The 20,351-nt window shown below is 37.0% G+C and overlaps 3 protein-coding genes across 3 annotated transcripts; 2 read left to right on the top strand and 1 right to left on the bottom strand.

Moving 5' to 3' along the window:
* Window positions 1–5,644: 5,644 nt before the first annotated feature.
* Window positions 5,645–9,600, top strand: LOC104803455 (glycoprotein 3-alpha-L-fucosyltransferase A-like). Its single transcript, XM_010527388.2, has 7 exons — window positions 5,645–6,147; window positions 6,853–7,013; window positions 7,168–7,406; window positions 7,537–7,641; window positions 8,314–8,470; window positions 8,558–8,788; window positions 9,166–9,600. The coding sequence occupies exons 1-7, from the start codon at window positions 5,770–5,772 to the stop codon at window positions 9,425–9,427; spliced, it is 1,533 nt and encodes a 510-aa protein (XP_010525690.1). The 5' UTR covers window positions 5,645–5,769; the 3' UTR covers window positions 9,428–9,600.
* Window positions 9,601–10,085: 485 nt separating this feature from the next.
* On the top strand, window positions 10,086–14,087 carry LOC104803454 (LAG1 longevity assurance homolog 2-like). Its single transcript, XM_010527387.2, has 6 exons — window positions 10,086–10,524; window positions 11,127–11,335; window positions 12,200–12,355; window positions 12,606–12,791; window positions 13,084–13,262; window positions 13,811–14,087. Exons 1-6 carry the CDS (start codon window positions 10,375–10,377, stop codon window positions 13,828–13,830), a joined length of 900 nt encoding a protein of 299 aa, XP_010525689.1. The 5' UTR covers window positions 10,086–10,374; the 3' UTR covers window positions 13,831–14,087.
* Window positions 14,088–14,258: 171 nt separating this feature from the next.
* Window positions 14,259–16,985, bottom strand: LOC104803451 (protein CYPRO4). The gene is made up of 2 exons (XM_010527386.2): window positions 15,018–16,985; window positions 14,259–14,631 (listed from the first exon to the last, which is right to left on the bottom strand). Exons 1-2 carry the CDS (start codon window positions 16,659–16,661, stop codon window positions 14,332–14,334), a joined length of 1,944 nt encoding a protein of 647 aa, XP_010525688.1. The 5' UTR covers window positions 16,662–16,985; the 3' UTR covers window positions 14,259–14,331.
* Window positions 16,986–20,351: the final 3,366 nt, after the last annotated feature.

Here is a 20,351-nt window from a genome sequence, read left to right as displayed (position 1 = left end):
AATCGATGATTGATAAATAATGCATGATGATTGATGATTGATAAATTTCTGTTGAGTGATTATGGCTTATGACGTACATGTTATGTGATGACGTTTCTTAATAGATTATTAGAACGTTAAAATGAGTTGAACTTTTGATATTAAATAAACTTTGGCATGACGTTTGGGAATATGAGAGAAGTAAAGAATTGAGTTAGGGACTAGGATGTGACCTCATACTGTGCTAAAAATATTTTAAAAGTGAGTTTTGAGACTATTGTATGACGACGATCCATATGTGATGGTATGATAACAACCCGGACATGGCAGCGATCCATGTGGAGAGATAACCCCGACTACGGCGGCGATCCGTAGAGGGTTATTGCTATTGGTTAAGTTTTGAGGTCATGGTACGGCGGCGATTCGTATGTGATGGCATAATGACCCGGGAATGGCAGCGATCCATGTGGAGTGGTAACCCCGACTACGACGGCGATCCATAGAGGGTTATTACTATTGGCGATCCGTAGAGGGTTATAACGATATCTTTGGTTTTGTTTTATAAAAAGAGTTTTAAGCTAAGTCTGGGGGTGCTGAATGGTCCTAGAGTCTGGACTCGTTTTAAAGAATCGAATAAAGAAAAGTCAGTAGAAGAACGTGAATTAATAGATTGAGTTTTGCTTGAGTTGAATATTGATTGAATTTTGTTTCTATTTAATTGTCTATGTTGGATATGGAGGCGAGGTTTATAGTTTTGCAACTTCACTGAGCTATTCGCGTAGCTCACCCTTTCATTTTTCCCCAGAGATGAAAAGTGAAGTAGATCAAGTGGTAGGACTTGGTAATTGCAGATTTTGAGATGATAGTATGGTGTTAAGAATAAACCGAATCTTTCTTTTTAAAACCTAAGTGACGATTCAACAGGTCTGAAATACCGAATTTTGGATCGTTACATTTGGGAAGCTCAAAATGTAAATAAAGGTGGTGATCTTATGAGTATTAATTTTTGCTCATTGACGAAGAGGTAATAGAGAACAACATGGTAACATTTTCAAAAGTTAATTGTTTTTTGTGAAAACAAATGTAATTGTTTCTTTTACTTTTTATTTTCTTAATATCTTCTTTGTCGCATTGCTATCAACTATTATATAAGGATCTATAAATAGGCAGTATTTGAGTGGTTACAAAGATGCCTTCGTGAATGAGTAATTTATGTTATCATTGATTTTAAACTTGTGAGCGCTAATGAAAATTTTAAACTAACTGATTTCAAGTTATATATTTGTTTCACGAAGTAAACTAATATTTTAAAAGTTGGAGACACAACCACTGAAATACCTAATGAGATTTTTAAATTTTGAGACGTAAAGAGATTTTTAAGTTTTGAAATTACGAAGAACCCGTTCGTACGGTAATGAAGATGAAGATTTTTTTCATATCGGAATTGTGTGATTTCATCATAATATAAAAAATTCAGATATGATAAAATTAAATATGATTAAGACACAATAAACGATTCTTATGCAATTTATAAAACTCATATTTTAAAATTTTAAATATACACAGTTAATTCTGCAAAAAAGTAGTCATCTTTTTACCCAACTATACGAAAGGATTTTTATGCAAAATTACAATTATTAATGTTTTGAGTAGAAATGGTTTGACCTATATTGTTTGTAGTAATGGTTTAGAAAAATTAGCGAGAGCATCAAAATCATTGGTTTATAACTATTCTCATGACACAAATGCTATGAGAATGACTAAACTGTTTAACGTTCGTAGTTCGGAAACAATTAAAACTAATATACATTATTTTACACATTTTAAAATTTTTCAACTTTTTATACTTCTTTATTTTAATTTTGTTAACTATTCTTCATATGACTATTATTATAATATTTAATATATAATTTTTGTGACATGATTTAAAAATATGTTATTCATTTACCTAGTGAAAGAAAAAAGTGTAGAGACAGCAAAGTGTTTTACTTTTATCATCGGAAAACAATTGATTTTACGAATTAAAGTAATAACGTATAATTTCACGACTAAACATCATTTATTCATTGTGGAACACATATTTGACGACGTTTCACAATCCAAATAGACAGCGTTTGCAATCAACTGTTATACAAGGACCTATAAGTAGACAACGTTTGAATGACTACAAAGTTGCCTTCGTGAAGAAGTAATTTATGTTAGGGTAAAATGTTATCACTGATTTTGAAGTTGAGGGTTAATTGACACTTTAGACTAATTGATTTCAAGTTATCTATTCGTTTCACAGAGCTAACTAATATTTTAGAAGTTGGAGACAAAACTATTAAGATGCCAAAAAGGTTTTTTAGATTTTGAGATACATAAAGAGATTTTTAGATTTTTAGATTACAAGGAATCCATTTATACGGTTATCAAGATGAAGATTGTTTCTATATCAGAATTGTTTGATTTTATCACAATGTAAAAAATTCAGGTATGACAAAACTGAATAGGATTAAAACACAATAAACGATTCTTAAGCAACATATAAAATTTATATTTTAATAGTTGAAATATACATCGTTAATTCTGCCAAAAAGTAATCATCTTTTACCCAACTATAGAAAGAGATTTCTTATGCATAACTACAATTATTGATATTTGACTAAAAATGGTTACGCGTATATTGTTTGTGGTAAGTGCTTTAGAAAATTAGTAAAAGCATCAACATCATTGTTTTATAATTATTGTTACAACATAAATGTTGTTGGAGTGATGATGTATTTTTCTAGTTTTTTAAAATTACAACTTCATTATTTTATATTTTATATCTATGATTAACGAGTTTTCGTTGTCTACTAATTTTACTTTTCAATGTTTTGAGTCCAAATATTGATTGTCTTCGATAGAAAAATGACTAAGCTGTTTAACATGGTTCAGAAACAATTGAAACTAATGTACATTATTTTACACATTTCAAATTTCTTCAACATTTTACACTACTTTTGTTAACTACTCTTCATGTGACTATTATTATAATATTTATATATATTTAATTATTATTTTATGATTTAAAATTATGTTACTCATTTAGTTGGTGAGGAGAAAGTGTAGAGATATCAAAGTGTTTTACTCTTATCATTGAAAAACAATTGACTTTCCAAATTAAAGTGACACCATATAATTTCATGATTAAACATCATTTGTTCACTATACCACACATATTTGACGATGCTTCACGATCCAAAGATAGAAAAACAAAAGAAACAAATATCCCAAAGGTAATTAAACTTAAATATTTTTAAGAAATTGTATTATTAAATATATCTAAAACGTTTCACCATAATTTTAATAATTTTAAAACGATGTACAAGAAGATCCACACAAGAGTATGAGAATAAAATAGCGATATAAATAAAATTCTCATTTCGAAGAATCATTTTACTGTTCCCCTTCATTTCATACTTTAAAATTCGAACTTTTCTTTTTGGATTTCGATTTTGAACCTATATACTATTTCAATTATATTTCAGTATATTGTTATGATTGTGGATTATTTTTTATTTGGATATTTTTAATTTGACATAATAATATCGATGCAAAACTATAGATAAATGGATGTAAGGGATAATAGTCGAACTAAATGATTGTGATTGATTCCAATATCACATTGCAATATATATATTTGTGTGTTTATATATATACACAAATAAATTATATAGGGTCATAACGCATAAATGTAGTTCAAACGGCATGCGTTTGATCATTTTCTTAGTAAGTTGGGTATTTCTGGATTTTCACACTCCAATTTGAGGGGACATTGAGATATACAAAATCGTGAAGAATATTATGATATATATTGTACCGTAGAGATTTTATTAAATTTAAAAAATAAATATTTAAAACGATTTATAAATATTTGATGTTATCTTTAGTTTATTTATTTTGTTTGTGACTTTTATGTATTTTATTATATGTGATTGACTATGAATGAATTATCATATTATTCCACAAATCTTTACGTTATATGACATATGTGTGATATTGCCCTACAAGAAAAGTATCAGTTGGAGGGAAGAAAATAAGTTTTAAAATATGCGATTTGTTTGTTATAGTAGTACTTGTTTCACTTTAACTTTTTTAATCGGATTTCAACTTAAGACATACGAGAGACACCACAATTAGCATAAATATATTTGTTAGAATATATGGATGATATCAAGAACATACCATATGTGTGCATGAACTCTACAAGGGAAATAAGATTACACTTGTACATTTAAGAAAGGAAACCATGAAATATTCTGCAGCATATTGGATTGAGAATGTTGCATGAAGAAGGAATCGAGTGATCATATCATAAAAATCAGGAAGTTTCCCTAATTTCTCTTTTTATCGGTTTGGATTTCAAGATTTAGGATCTTCGATCCACACATAAAGCTTACGCCAAAAAACCTTACAAAGGAATAAATTACATATCAAATCAGCATTTATACTCGTACATCTCGGTAAAGAGTGAGGGAATACCACTTCTCGAGTAGGTTATTGCTTTCGCAGTCGCGTACTTGTTGGAGCGATAACAGAGTGCTTCGGACAGATCGGTCTATTCGGCGTCTGAGCATTAGAGTTGTAGCAGTCGAGTTCTGGAAGATCCGAGAGTTTCTTTCCTTCCAGATTTCATAGAGAGAGTGTTGAATTAGTACCTTTAGTAATGTTCTTCGGCTAACCGTGTCTGGCCCCGAGATGCAGCTCAACCAGACTTGGCATCCCGCGAGCTCTGCCGGAGGATTCGACCAGATTTTTTCTGCTAAAGACAGCCAAATTTCCTTGCTATAGGAGCATCTAAAAAACAAATGATCGTGCGTTTCATCTTCCTAATAATGTTAATTCAAATTAGTTATGAATCATTTTTGCCATAAACAGAAATGATATAAAAATATTTTGAAAAATTGTTCTCCAAACCAGATACCCTGAATCCCCATAACTACATACCAAAAAAAAAAAAAAAAAAAAAATTGGTGAGCATTTTTCACCTTGGATCGCCTGCATTGTGACAAATAAGTTCATCATTCCTTTGTCTTATCTTTCTTTTTTTTGTTTGAATTCACTGTCTTATTTTTATACGGTGGAATAATATTTTGGGTTTTAATAATAGTTATAATAGGTTCGTTATAAATTTGTAATATGGACGGAAAATTCAGTTTCAAGTGGAACCAAAACTGATACGATGTCTCCTAATAAATAAAATGATAAAAAAAAATTTTTAAAAATTTTTTTCCAAACCAGATCCCCCGAAACCCCAAAACTACATACCAAAAAAAAAAAAAAAAAAAAAATTGGTGAGCATTTTTCACCTTGGATCGCCTGCATTGTGACAAATAAGTTCATCATTCCTTTGTCTTATCTTTCTTTTTTTTGTTTGAATTCACTGTCTTATTTTTATACGGTGGAATAATATTTTGGGTTTTAATAATAGTTATAATAGGTTCGTTATAAATTTGTAATATGGACGGAAAATTCAGTTTCAAGTGGAACCAAAACTGATACGATGTCTCCTAATAAATCATGTATAAAATTTCATATAAAACATGCAACTGTACGAAATATATAATAAATAAAACTAAATGCAATATTATGGAAATTGACCATATGGCTAATGCTATGACCAAAACAAACTTCCACATTGACTTTGGTAGATTCAAAACAGAGTTCATAGCCAAACTCAGCTTCATCCCATTGACAGAAGATTTCCCTCGCAGGACACAGCCTTCGAAGTTGAGACCTTTTGTCTTGGATTCGTCGTTTCCTTTCATGGGTTTTTTCTCGAATCTTCGAGGACCCAGAATTGGATCGACCCATGATGGATTAGCCAAGCCCAATGGCTCTTCTTCTTCTTCTTCGTCTTCGTCGTCGTCGTCTGTGAAGAGGAAATTATCGAGCTTGTTGCCAATATGCGTGGTTTTAGTGGTTATAATCGAGATCGGGTTTCTGGGTCGTCTCGATAACGCAGCTATCGTCGATACCTTGACCGATTTCTTCTCGGTCTCGCGGATTCCATCGTCTTCGCGCTCCGACCTGAAGACCGGGATCGCGTCGGAGAGCTGTGAGGAGTGGTTGGAGAGAGAGGATTCGGTGGTTTATTCTAGGGATTTCACAAAGGATCCCGTCTTCGTCTCTGGTGGTGAAAAGGTTTGTCTCAAAGCGATATATGTACGTGCTCTTCGGAATTGTGAACATATTCTTGAATCGAATCAAGGGTATGTTGAGTTTGACAATCTTGTGTTTCATCATGTTTTTTCTGAGTTGTAGTTACCGAGGCTATATGATCTATTATTTGAATATGTGTAAGGAGTGTAAAGCTCTTGGCTTTTGTCTGATGATAATGTGTGAATCATGGGAATGGACAAAAACTCACGAGTCTCCTCCTTATGGATTGGATGATTAGGTATATCTATAGAAAGAATTCTGGTAATTTTCTTCGAGCTTATGAGATTCGTCTTTCGCGTCCGATCAAAATGCTATCTTGGAGATGTTTAGTAATTGTGTAGGGGGAGAAATGATACCAATAGGTTGTAACCACTGCCTTAACCTGAAGATACTTAATTGTGTCCAAGACTGTCCTGAGACATAATGCTTTATCTTCCTGGAGCGTGTCTGAAAGGCTGAACCCGATTTACCCCAATGTGGAGTTTTTGGATTTGTCGAGGAAGAAACGGTTTTTCTCGTTTCTACTTGAGTTTATCACTTAATGCTCCATTACACACTTGATATGTTTTCTCTCCCGGGGTTAGTTCACTCGATAAGGACTTTACTCCATTCTCTTCATCAGAAGGTATGCCATTTTTTAACCCAGTTTCTGTATTGATTTGCTGACTCCAGTTTTCTAAATTGTAGGAGTTTCAGACATGTTCTGTTGACTGTACATTTGGATTCAGTTCAGACAAGAAACCTGATGCGGCTTTCGGATTAGGTCATCAGCCCGGAACACTCAGTATAATCCGTTCCATGGAGTCAGCACAGTACTACCAAGAGAATGATCTCTCTCAGGCACGCCGGTGGGTAAGCAAATGTTAATGGTAGAAAAGCACACACTTCAGTGAATGCCCACGAAATAAATTCGACGTTTTATTCCTGGAGTTTCTTCTTTCTAATGCCTTCGAAACCTCTAATTACCGGTCTGGTGGTCTGAATTCTTTCATTGTACACTAGGAGGGGATACGATGTTGTGATGACCACCAGTCTCTCATCTGATGTTCCTGTCGGGTATTTTTCGTGGGCTGAATATAATATCATGGCTCCACCGTTACCAAAGACCGAGAAAGCTCTTGCAGCTGCTTTTATCTCCAACTGCGGGGCTCGGAATTTCCGGCTACAGGCACTTGAAGCCCTAATGAAGCATTTCAAGATTGATTCTTATGGTGGTTGCCACCGGAACCGGGATGGAAGAGGTATGTATGTATGTATGTGCGTGTGTGTATGTAATGCTATGAAAAATCACTTTGCAAGTTCATCCAAATAGGGAGATCATCGAACTTTCACAGTTTGTACTAACCATGTTGAGTCTTAAAATTCTTACAGTGGATAAGGTTGAAGCTCTTAAACGCTACAAATTCAGTTTGGCTTTCGAGAATTCCAATGAGGAGGATTACGTCACCGAGAAGTTCTTCCAGTCTCTTGTTGCCGGTACACTCTCAAACTCTTACCAGTTGTTTCATTAGATTAATAAGATGCTGTAGCCTGTAAGGATGTTTTATGTCAATAGGGATGTCCATTGGTTGACCAATCCATCTGGATCCAACCCATTTGGGTGGGAGTAAATAACGGGTTGGGTTGGTCTGGGTCGATCCATTAAACCCGTTCAAACCGAATTAACCCATTTACAAATATACATACATACTAATACACATATAGTTACAAACATAAATATTCATATATACATATATATACATATATTTTTAAGTATATACATACATATATATACACATCACACACATATATGCATATAAAATAAAATCCAATGCCCAATAAAAGAAAAACAAACCCGACTAAGATGGGTGGCCATTTCAGGTTTCAGTTTTTATATTGAATTTGGTTCTGTTCTGTTTCGGTTTTATTGATAAAAATATTCATTTTTCAAAGAAATTTTCAGTGTTTTTGGTTATTTTTTTTGTTCGGTTTGGTTTTAGAGAAATCATAATTGTTCGTTTTTATATGTTATTCTAGTTGATTACAGTTTCAGTTTTTCGGTTATTAACCAAATTAGTCACCCCTAACTAAGACCATCTCAGCCTCATTTACGTTCCAGAAGTCTATTTTCTATTTCTAATGAGCAATTTCGACATCCACTTCTTACAGGATCTGTCCCGGTTGTTGTTGGTGCTCCAAACATCGAAGAATTCGCTCCAGCTCCCGGCTCGATCCTCCACATTAAGAATATGGACGATGTTAAGCCAGTCGCAAAGAGAATGAAGTATCTCGCAACTAACCCCGAAGCCTATAATCAGACTCTAAGGTATATATATTGATTACAGAAAATACTCCCAAAGACGTGTAATTTAATTTTACGGTATATATACATATATATATATGGTTCGATTAGGTGGAAATATGAGGGCCCTTCAGATTCTTTCAAGGCGTTAGTCGATATGGCGGCTGTACACTCATCTTGCCGTCTCTGCATATTCTTGGCGACGAAAATCCGGGAAGAGGAAGAAGAAAAGAGCCCTAAGTTCAAGAAAAGGCTGTGCAAGTGCACCAGTGGACAAGAGACTGTATACCATTTGTATGTAAGAGAAAGGGGTCGCTTCGACATGGAATCCATCTTCTTGAGGTAAGTCTGGTTGCTTGTCGGGAAAGAATTTTTCAAACAAACCACAACCTTTACTGTAAGCGATTTGATGAGTCAACTCGAGCCCACGTGTCATCGGGTACCCGAGCCATATGAGGGCGAGATCTGATAATCCGTCTGAGAAATCCGAAAGGGACAAGACCGAGGTCAGGTACACCGATGACACAAGACCTTGTTTTAGCGACTGTTTGTTACATTGTGCAAGCAAGTAGTAGAACAGCAAAGTAATTGTGATGATTTATCACCAGGATTTGCCATACACAACTGTAGAAAATCCGGGGTAGATCCTCGTGGATCGTCTCTTTGCATTATTTTGTTCACGAAGGGCACTAAACCGAGTTTTTCGGACTGATGGACAGGAGCGGAAATCTGACTCTAGAGGCTCTGAAATCTGCGATTCTCGAGAAATTCAAGTCTATGAAGCATGAGCCGGTGTGGAAGAACGAACGGCCTAGAGGTTTAAGAGGAGAAGACGACGAGCTGAGAGTGTATCGGATATACCCTCTTGGCCTCACTCAACGAGACGCGTTGTATAACTTCAGATTCGAGGGCGGGGACTCGGGTTTCAGGACACACTTGGAGAGTAACCCTTGTGCCCGATTTGAAGTCATCTTCGTCTAGTTGTCTGGACATTTACATGAGAAAAAGAAGACGCTTCAAGTGAGGAATGTGGTTTTTAGCTTTAGGAAGGCAACTGGTAGCATGGAGATGTTTTTGGTAGATGTAAGATCTGATAATATGATTCTCGGTTATTGTATTATTATATTTTTTTTATATTACATATTGTTGGATTATTAATCTTAAAAAATTTAGATATTAAATACGGGTAAAAAGAATTGGCATAGTTCAAAGCAAGAAAATTATATAAAAATATACGAAATTATTAAAAAAAAATTTATATATGTTTTTTTAATATAAATCCACTAATTATGTAAAGTTTCATATAATATTTTTTGTTTTCTGAAAATACTATCGAACGTGCATAAACGTAATTAAACTATTACATGACAATGATTGAAATATCTGTATGTTAAAATGATGGTAAGATTTCTATTTTAATATTGATTAACATTTCATTAATGTAAAACTTCGGTTCTATTTAGAGAAAAGGAATTATATTTAATTTTTTGTAATTTCATTTATTATTCTTATGGGACTTTTGTGTTACCACTAATTTTAAATTAATGACTAATAAATAAGGATTATAAATACATAAAAGGAATTTTGTAATAAAAGAATCTTACGACAATCTGTCGTTCACAATTTTTTTTTTTTTTTTGTGTGTCAAAATCGGAGGATTATAACTGCACTTCGAATCTCTGCCATTGTTCCTTCAACTTCATATTCTCCGTCTTTGTATAGCAAATCTAAGAACATCCAAAAATCAGAACGATTTCGTCTCCGATTCCAAGATATTTCCAAATCAATCCGGATTTCTTTCTCCGGCTCTGTGTCGGAGTGTTTTTTTTTTGTTCCATCAGAATCGATCGAATTGGGGAAGTTTTTTTTGTTTCATCTTGATGATTTCACTGTGAAATCGATTTCCGCGGCGGATTTTGAGCCCCGACATGGAACCCTTGTCTGTACGGATAGGTGGCGCCGGCGCCGGCGCCGGCAAGCTTGATGCGCCGCTGGAGTTTCGGCATTTCTCGGTTGCTGTCTATTTCGCGTTTGGATTCTTCTTCTCTAGACTCATCCTCGACAGATTCGTATTTCACGTAAGAATCTCTCTCTATTTTCGCTTTCGTAGAATTTTTGGTTTTATGTTATGTTAAATTTGTTCGTGTTATCTGCGTTGGTGTCTATTTCTCGAGCGATAGATAGCGTTATGCTTGATTCTTCTGCGAAAATAGAAATTGCAGAGGGGCAAATGCGAGCATATCATGGGATAATTCGAACTGCAGATTGTGAACGTAAATGAAGAACATAGCATTTAGTGATTTCTTTCTCACTTATTGCGGAAGAATAATTAGATATAAGGATTGAACGAGCTTGCACTTCAACCATATTCTTGCTCTTTAAGCTATACATATTCGCTTTAGCAAAATAATATCGTGATTTATGTGGAGTTGGGCATTCTTATTGATTTTGTTTAGAGCTTAGGGATGATTTCCAAGGCATGATTTTTTTTTTTTTTGAAAATCTTTTTGAAGATTGAAGAAAAATATAACTCTTATTTACTAGTAATGACTGCTTTGTCGATTGATGCTGGTTAATCATAACTTATAAATTTACAAGAGATATGAAGTTTAAGTCGATGTCGATGTCGATGTCGATGTTGATGTATGAAGTTTGATTATTTTTCCTTCAAATCTTTCAGAGGATCGCTGTCTGGCTTTTAAGTATCGGTTCTGCCTCGCATAAAACGAATGATGCAACCCGTGCGAAAATTGTCAAATGCATGGAGTCTTTGTGGAAATTCGCATACTATGCCAGTTGTGAAATATTTGTTCTCAAAGTCATCTATCGCGAGCCGTGGTTCAGTGACACACGTCAGTATTTCAATGGTTGGCCAAATCAAGAGTTAAAGTGAGTAATCGATCACTTTCGTTTCTAATTTACTTTTGTAATCGGATATTTGTTTCGTCTATCTGATTAGCGCGTAATGCATGATCATATGTGTTCTTCACTATCTGGATTTAGAATCAGGTACCAGCAATTGCACTCATTTTTTTAACATGCTGGGTGGATAAGATGGTCATGTCAGTAGAAACCTTTCAGTTTCGTTACTTGTTGAAACCAAAGGCCCATGTGTGCTGTAGACTAGATGGAAATGTGATTCGCGTGCTTAATATGATACTCCCATGCTTAAAAGATTTTATCAAATGATTCCTTCAATATTTCATCCAAAGTATAGGCTCGATTCTGGGAAGCTTTCTTTAATTGTATCCGGACTGAAATATACCCAACGATGTAGATGTAGATTGCAGAGGAGTTCCTTAGTACTTTCCTTCTACATGAATCACATACGGTTTTTCCTTTCAGTGAGTGCAGCACTTGAGAATTGCTTATTCCATCTTCAAAAGTGGACCAGCTTCATTCACTTGAGTTGTCTTCCCCACTTTTGCATCACTCCTTTTTTTCATTCAACTCGACCTAGGCTGTCTCATTAGTCTTATACCTCATTTGAAGTACAACCTCATGCTGTCGTAGAAAAAGGTTTTTACACGATCTTCTATTTCTCATTTGTCTCTGATTTTGTCTCTCATTCCCTTTCTTATTTTCTTTGTCATTGTTTTCTCTTTTGGGGCAGTTGCTATTTGTCTGAAATTCAAGTATCGGGGATTTATCTGTCATGAACAGAACATTCAGCATCCCCTTCTACATTCGATACATTTATGATAGTACGATAAGCAGAGCTCATGACTAACCTCGATCTACTTATTGCTGTAGGCTTTCTCTAAAGATATACTACATGTGTCAATGCGGATTCTATCTGTATAGTGTTGCTGCATTGCTTACATGGGAGACGAGAAGGAAGGATTTTGCTGTTATGATGTCTCATCATATAATCACCATCCTCCTGATTGGCTATTCATTCTTAACAAGGTAACAGGACCTTGAAGCACTTATATTTGCTTGCCTCCATGATTGTTCTCAAAAGACACTGATTTTCTTGCTTAATTGGTATAGAGTGAAGTTCTAGTAGTGCTTACGAGAAGTGAAACAAAGTGTTTGCAAGCTTTCTATTGATGTATGACCTCTGTTACCGAGAATCATCATAGCTGTAGTTCATCTGTGGAAAGGGTGACTGAAAAATGAAAGAATCATTTTTTGATTGAATTTAATAAATCTACAGGTTTTTTCGGGTTGGTTCGATCATCCTAGCTCTTCACGACGCGAGTGATGTGTTTATGGAATCTGCTAAAATTTTTAAATACTCTGAGAACGAACTCGGAGCGAGTGTGTGTTTCGGACTATTCGCTCTCTCATGGCTTCTGCTACGGTTAATATACTTCCCGTTTCGTGTCATCAGGGCTACAAGGTACACATCGTTATCATTAACTCATCGTTGGTAAATGTTTTGCTTATTATCAGATCTGCATCTGTTTTCCAATAATTTATTTTTGTCGTTTTGGTACCAGAACTGGTTTCGATTAATAGAGACTAGTTTTTCTCGAGTTCTCATAGAGAATGTCAACATTCCTGTACTTTATTTCACAATTTCTCGTCTTTAGTTAACCAATAAATAAAAGAAATCAATGTTTCATCATGTCTTCAAAGTCTTTTCTTTTTTACTATACTTAAGTTTTTCCCTTTGTATCTCTGATATTTAGCACTGAACTCGGGAGCTACGTGGATATAACAACGCCTGAAGGAATGTCAATGTACTATGGCTTCAACACGATGTTACTGATGCTACTTGTATTTCACATATATTGGTGGTATCTCATCTACTCGATGATCATGAGACAGCTTCAAAACAAAGGAAAAGTTGGGGAAGATATACGATCTGGTGCGTCTATACTCTCTTTATTGTCGATATCTGGTCTATTTTCTGAAATGTGGAGTGACGATGATCATTTAGTTTTAGGAATGCTTTACCTATTTGGTTTTTTTTCGATTTTTGAAATGCTTTACCTATTCGGTTTCTCTATTGGATTTTGTTCGGTTTCTTTTTTATTGATAAAAATGTTCTTTTCCCAAAAGTCGATTTTTTTTTAATTTATATTAACATTTGGGTTTAATTTTTTTGCTTTGATAAAAATCATAACCATTTTGTTTTTATATTCGATTCGGTTTAAAAATGGTTGTGTTTTTGGATCGGTTCGGTTTTACATAACTGAACCGAAAGGGCCAGCCATAGCTAAACTTAGATAAGCCATTTATTCGGTACATATTCCCGTTATGCATTCCAGTTCACTGTCTTTTTTTTTCAATCATGCCTAGAACCATTCTTTTGAGTTGGATCATATGTTGAAAATTCCTCGACTTTCTCCTACGCATGACGAGAACGTATTAAACTCGGTCTGATCTTTTCTAAATTGATGCGAACAATGGCAGATTCGGAGGACGATGATTAGGGCTTCGAGACATGTTGAGGGCGCCGCCCTTAGCCACAGGTATTTGGCCTCATTTCCGATTCCGGGTTTTTGATACTATTTATAGATTAGGTTGGATGAAGAAGAAAGAGGAAGATTTTGGGGTCTGCGTTATTCTCCTTATGTATAATACGATGGTAAAGTTTCTTTGTAAATTAAATTCCTCTTCTGTATTGGCTTTATATATACACGCACGCACTTGGTCTATTTTACACTTGTGTTGTTGGAATTTTGTTTAAGGCAACAGTTTCTTTTTCTTTTTAAATCTATGATGTGATTTCTGATGTCATTTTGATTATCTTCAAACTCGAATTTTCAATGTTACAAATTTATATTCATTTGGTATTTTTTTTTTCAAAATCATGTTTGTGTGTGTGTGTGAATACATGGATTTGTCAACAAACAACACAAAGCTTCAAAGGAAAACGTATATTAACAAAACATAGAAACAGTGCAAAAGGGTGTCGTCTCTCTTCTTAGTTCTCACAGCCGACGTCCCGACAAACTGATGGAACTGACTTTCTGAGGAGTGGCGACGACGAGGGGAGCCTCGGGAGAGTCGCTAACCGAGAATCTGTCGTGCATGAATCTGCTCTCGACGATGGATTCATCTTTCAGCACAATCTTGTAGCAGTAACAGCTCTTCAAGCCTTGCTGCTGCTGCTGCTGCTGCTTCCCGTAACACTCGTGCCCGCTCTTCTTCACCCGCTCCATGTCCCATATCACGCTGAATTTCCCTACCGTTGCCACTATCCGTCGCTCTTCCTTCCCGCTCTCTGTTACCTGCAAGAAAAAATATCATGTAACATTTTCAATTTTCATTCTCCGAGAAAGTGGTATCTGTTACACATATACTAACGAACGAAGAATCAGAAAGTGCAGACCAAAGAAGAGGGCTTATGACCCGTTAGGAGGCCACATTGACCCGCTAGTGTTCCTTTGTTTTGGTCGGTCGAAGATCTTGTAACTGCCTACACAGCCCTTAAACCCTAAACTCTAACCCGAGTTTTCAGATAAAAAGGGGATGGAAAGAGTCTATGGATTCTAGAATTGCGGGAAAAAATCGTTGGAGCCCTAGATTCTATTCTAACAAAAGTTCTATAACCATATCATTGGCGAAAACGTGTAATTGAAGGCGTATAGACATGAATTATGTTAATACTACTTACCCATGAGAAGTGGCCTCCATGGAACTTGTTATCTTTCCCAGCCAAGTGTGAATCCAATGGTGTCAACTTCAGTAGCCTCGGCGCTGGGATTTTGTTTCCCATTCGCCCGCTAAAACCCGTTTTCGTTCTCCCATCTTTGTCGGTGAAAAGAGTACATATAAGGATCAGATATGTATCCGTCGTTCCCAGAACCCATTTTCCATCATACGATACATCGACGTGTGTTATTGGTGAGCCGAGCCCAGGAAAAGCCGTTTTCGCTTGCCTCATCGATGTCTTCGAGTACAACCTTATCTTCCCATCAAGCGATCCCACGACAATGGATCCGTCTCCAGTCGTCGCAAAGCATTGGAAATTAGTTCCCCGAGAAAACTGATGCCCTTGAGTCCATTCCAAGACCGGAGATCCGATCTTCTGTACGATCCCTCCCTTGTCTCTCATGTCCCATTGGCACAGCCTATTGTCGTCTAAACCCAAAAACGTCGATTCCGATGGATCCAGCTGCGACCCTTTTGCGTCGCTCGTTATATCTCTCATCGTGATATCAGTACCGTCCTTCTCGAATTTCCATTCCGTAACTATCTTCCCGGTTTCTATATCGACCTGCTTAACACCAGTGGCATGGGGTTTTCCTTCTTTCGCTGGACTCATCAGCATCATATTTGTCTCTGCTCTCATCAGAAGAGCTTTCTTCGGGGTTGAATAGCTCGGACTCGATCCAATTTTCGAGTTCCCACCATCGAATCTCACACAAATACCTTTCCCGTGAATCCCACGCTCGAAATTCCGGTAAACCTGAACTCCAAAATCGTTAACCAAGAACGAATTATCCAAAGCTCCCAATGCTAAGCTCTGCACTCCACCATTTGCCTCTTCCTCGATCTCTTCGATAGAGTCAATGTTCTCCTTCGATGGAGTTACCTTGGATTCGTGTGGCGAATCCTCGGCATCTTCCCACATTGAATCATCTGCTGATTCAGGATTTATCCACCCAATGAATTCCTTACCGTAGATTTTGATCTTGTTCTCCTCCGTGGGCTTAACCCTGTACACGTTCTCGAACAAACAGTCCTGGAATCGAGTCACGAACGCCCTGTAATCTTCATCAGAGAAGAATTTCAAAGCCCAAACGCCATTGCTCACGAAATCAACCCTACGTTGATCCCCAAACATCTTCAGCTGCACATCCGTCGAAATCCTAGCCCTAACCTTAGACCCAACACCCAGAAACCACCAAGCCTCACCTCCACCACGTGATTCCTCACTGTCATCGTAATCATCGACATTCTCACCGTCAATCGCCGAGGTTTTCACGAACTTATAAGACGTCAGTTTATCCGAAACGATCCATTTCGCTTTCGGCGTGTTCCCACCGACATGGAGATAAAGCTTAACTGGGTTTTTCATCTTGGGCGTTCCCGATGATGAGTACTTCAATTTTAGGGATTTCAACTTCTCATCGATACCATCGATAGATGAATCCGACGGTCCACGGAGTTTTGCGCCAGAAGCAGAAGAAGATGTCGAGCTAGGCCCCTTCGAATCCTCCGCATCGCCGTATTCTTCTTCCTCTGCTTCTTCCTCTTCGTCATACTCCGATTCTGAATCGGTGATTCGGTCTTCACGGCTTTGAGAAGTGCCCATGATTCAATCAACAGAAAGAAAGAAACCCCAGAAAGAAAGAAAGAATCCTCGTCGAATCAGAAGAACGCGATTAGAAATTTTCTGCTGAATAACGAGGGAAAAGTTGAGGTATTTATTCTTCGGGAAATCCAAGGAAACGATACGGAACGATCTCAGAATTCTTCAGGGAATTAAGGATTTGATGCGATTGGAATTTTTGGGATTTTGGGTATTTATAGGGAGTTTTTGATTTAACCGACTCATTGTACTCAGCGTCGATCTAACGCTGGGCCGATCTCTCTTGCTTCGGACAGAAGAAAACTACAACGCGTAGTCTCTGACTCTCTGCGTACAACTTTTTTTTTTTGTTAAATCCATTTCTTTTTCAGAGAAAAAAAAAAGATAAACCAGCTAAAATATTACGGTTGTTTGATACTAACAATTAATATTAGGATTTTAAAATACAATGATGCCAAAGATAAAATACAATGAACCAATTAAAAAAGAAAACGATTGCCGGCAAAATATTTGGATTTTTCTCATTGAAAATGACGGATAATATATGTAAGTTCTATATGTATATTTATATATAAAAAAATCATTTTAAATTGTGCGGGAAAGACGATGACAAAAAAACCCGTCGAAACTCAAATAACTATTCGAAAAAATGAAAAGAAATTCATTCGACAATTTTCAGAAGGACAATTTTATCTTCAATGGATAATTTTCCAAGGGGATTTTTTGCAGATAAGAAAATCGAAATGGTTGTATCGTCCAACTCATCATCGTCCTCGAATATGAAAATCGAACAAGTCGATGGAGTAAAAAATGGTATGTTAAGTTATTGTTTTCGATTTGAAATTTAGTATTATTTAGGATTTGGAACCTTCCAAATGGAGTGAACGAATCATGAGTAATGAAATCGCAAAGGTCAACTAATCGCATGAATCAACAAGTTGGAGTACTTGAGTTGCAGAGTCAATGTTAACAAGTCGCATGGGTAGCAATGGGATAGTGAGCCGTAGAGTCTTAAACAACAAATAGTCTACGAATAGCAACGAAATTTACATGGCAAAACAAAATTTTTGACGGATTTACGACAGGCATTCGAGTTAAAAATGTCGTCGCAAACTGTTGAAAAACAATTACAACTATTGTGGGCTGTGACGAAATATTTCGTCGCAATAATCTCGTAAAAGAAAGCTACGATTTGGGATGAAAATTAGCTTGCAACGGTAAATCTGCCATGAATACTTGTGGCGCATAATGACGGGGTATCTCATCGGTCGTCATTAATGACTAAATTTGTCGCACGGTTTTCGTCATAATTACGATAGATTATATACGCCGCATGTTTATGTTCAATACACATGTTTAACGTGTGTTTACAGACTTCCGTTGTAACATCATCGCAATCCATCATAATTATGGCACAATGTTTGTTGTCTATGTAAGATTACGGAAGTGTAGTTGCGTACCTATTTTGTTGATCTATTCCTTGGTTGAAATCACAGTCTTCTGATTTTCTGGACAATGGTCGGAAACCGACTACTAGAGTCGGAATCGCAGATTCACAACCCAAATGCTACTCACCAAAACTGATAACTCACGTTTTCTTTTCTGGTGTTTTTTTCATATCTTTTTTTGTCATATGGAACCTATACTTTTATAGGATTCAAGTGGTGTTTATGAAAGAGACGCAACCAGTACAATGGTTATATCCTACGGTTATGTCTTTTCTCACATACACCCTTTCACCGGGTGTTTCAACCGTCATCTCCCACTCACCCGTGAAAGGCAATGACTTTACCAGTTCTGAGTTCATACTAGCAAATGGGTCATGTGACCACCGAATACACCTGCATGCGGGAGCTCCAAACTAGAAACTCACACAAAGCCAGAATTGGAGACATCAACCTCGGGGAAGAAAAAGAAAATAAATACACGATGTATTCTATACCCTAGGTTCACTTTGTCACATCGAGTCCAGTATCCCTTGACCCCTCAATAAAATAAATAAAGACGATACTTAACTCCCACTACTCCATATGTATTCCCAGTTATGATAAGTACACAACAAATTACAACTGGTCGGCCGGTGAACACATATGAGTAATATGACAATACTTTACCTTCCTTTCACTCTATACTACTTAGTTTCGAGTCGACTGCTTTCCTAGACATGCCCCAGTAGATCGAATCACTCGTGACCATAGGAAGCACACTAAAGTAGCAAACATCAACTCTACGCCTCGTAGCATAGTCAAAGTCATAAGGGTATACTCGTATAATCAATATACGATATCAAGTATTCACACAGTGATGAAGTAGGGATCCATTCACTCACTTACTTGATTGGTCATATCTCTAGCATATACAGTATGAAATGTATGCTATGGTGGAGATTCTCCCTCACGGAGTGTATGTCACTCAACACCATGCAGGTCCTAGTCTAGTTGCTACTCAAGTGACTAACCCGAACTCACAATATGCTTGCTCTCTACAACATCATATAGGATTCGCACATGGCTTCTACATAGGTTTCATGGATGGTGGAATAACATCCATGTCAGCTCCCGCCTCATCTAGGTTCTTACCAAGGCGACATATAATGAAATAAATCGAGTTCGTCCCCCAATGACCCAATTCATTCATGTCTCATCTCTACTCGCTCCCAGAGCGTCAGAGGCGATTGCTCATGTGAGAAAGCCAATCATAACCTATGGACATACAAATCATTATACTAGTGGTACTTTTCACGACTCAGAATAGATATCAATAATACCTTATTAAAAACTGATCGTACAATACAATAAAGTCAACTGAATACATAAACATAGTTCACATCCTAAGGATCTAACATGTCTAATAAACAAATTCCTAGCGATAGGCTTCGTTAGGGGTGGCCATTTCGGTTATTAACCGAATAACCGAACCGAACCGAACCGAATAATAGCGGTTCGGTTCGGTTCGGTTTGGTTATTTGCTTAATGTTGGGTTTTCCTGGGATCTCAAGAGCGAATCTAATTCCTAAGAGATCAGTTCTAGGGTTTGCGCAGCGGATGAAAAACACAAATTTTGACGAAACCCTAAAACCTATCATGCATGATCTTGTAGAAATGTTAGAACGCTTACCTCAATCGATCCGGGGCCTGTATCAATCGAAGAACGCGTCTGATCACTGTAGACAGGAAGAATACCTTGCCCTCTACACGTATCCACACGGCGGAAAGGATTCCAACGGTTGAAACTTGTCTGCTAGGACTGAAGAACGCTTTCTTCTTCACGCGAGGGTTTCAGGGATCTTTCTCTTAGCTTTCTCACTCTCCAAACCTCTCCCTAGGGTCTGAAAATCGTGTCAAAAGAGTTGGGTCGCGTTCCCCAAAGTTGATCCCACTTAAAACCCTAATTAGAGCGAGTTTAGTAAATCCCGACGTCTGGACCGATCGGTCCAGACCTGGACCAATCGGTCTGGAGCTTAACGTCTGGACCGATCAGTCTGGAACAATTTGCGGACCTCACACGTTACCTCTGGACCGACCGGTCTACGTCTAGACCGATCGGTCTGGGTTAGCTGGACCGATCGGTCCAGACCTTCTGGACCGGTCGGTCTGGCCTCCGCTCCACCTGGATTTTCTCGTCTCTTTTCGCGCATTCGTCCTTTGCTGTGTGTGTGACCCTGTAGGCTCATCCGATATAGCAGTATAACAC

Source organism: Tarenaya hassleriana, unplaced genomic scaffold (assembly GCF_000463585.1).
Source record: "Tarenaya hassleriana unplaced genomic scaffold, ASM46358v1 Cleome88, whole genome shotgun sequence".
Classification (NCBI taxonomy): Eukaryota; Viridiplantae; Streptophyta; class Magnoliopsida; order Brassicales; family Cleomaceae; genus Tarenaya; species Tarenaya hassleriana.
Note: the sequence above shows the minus strand (reverse complement) of the source record. Positions and strands in the feature narration are given on the sequence as shown.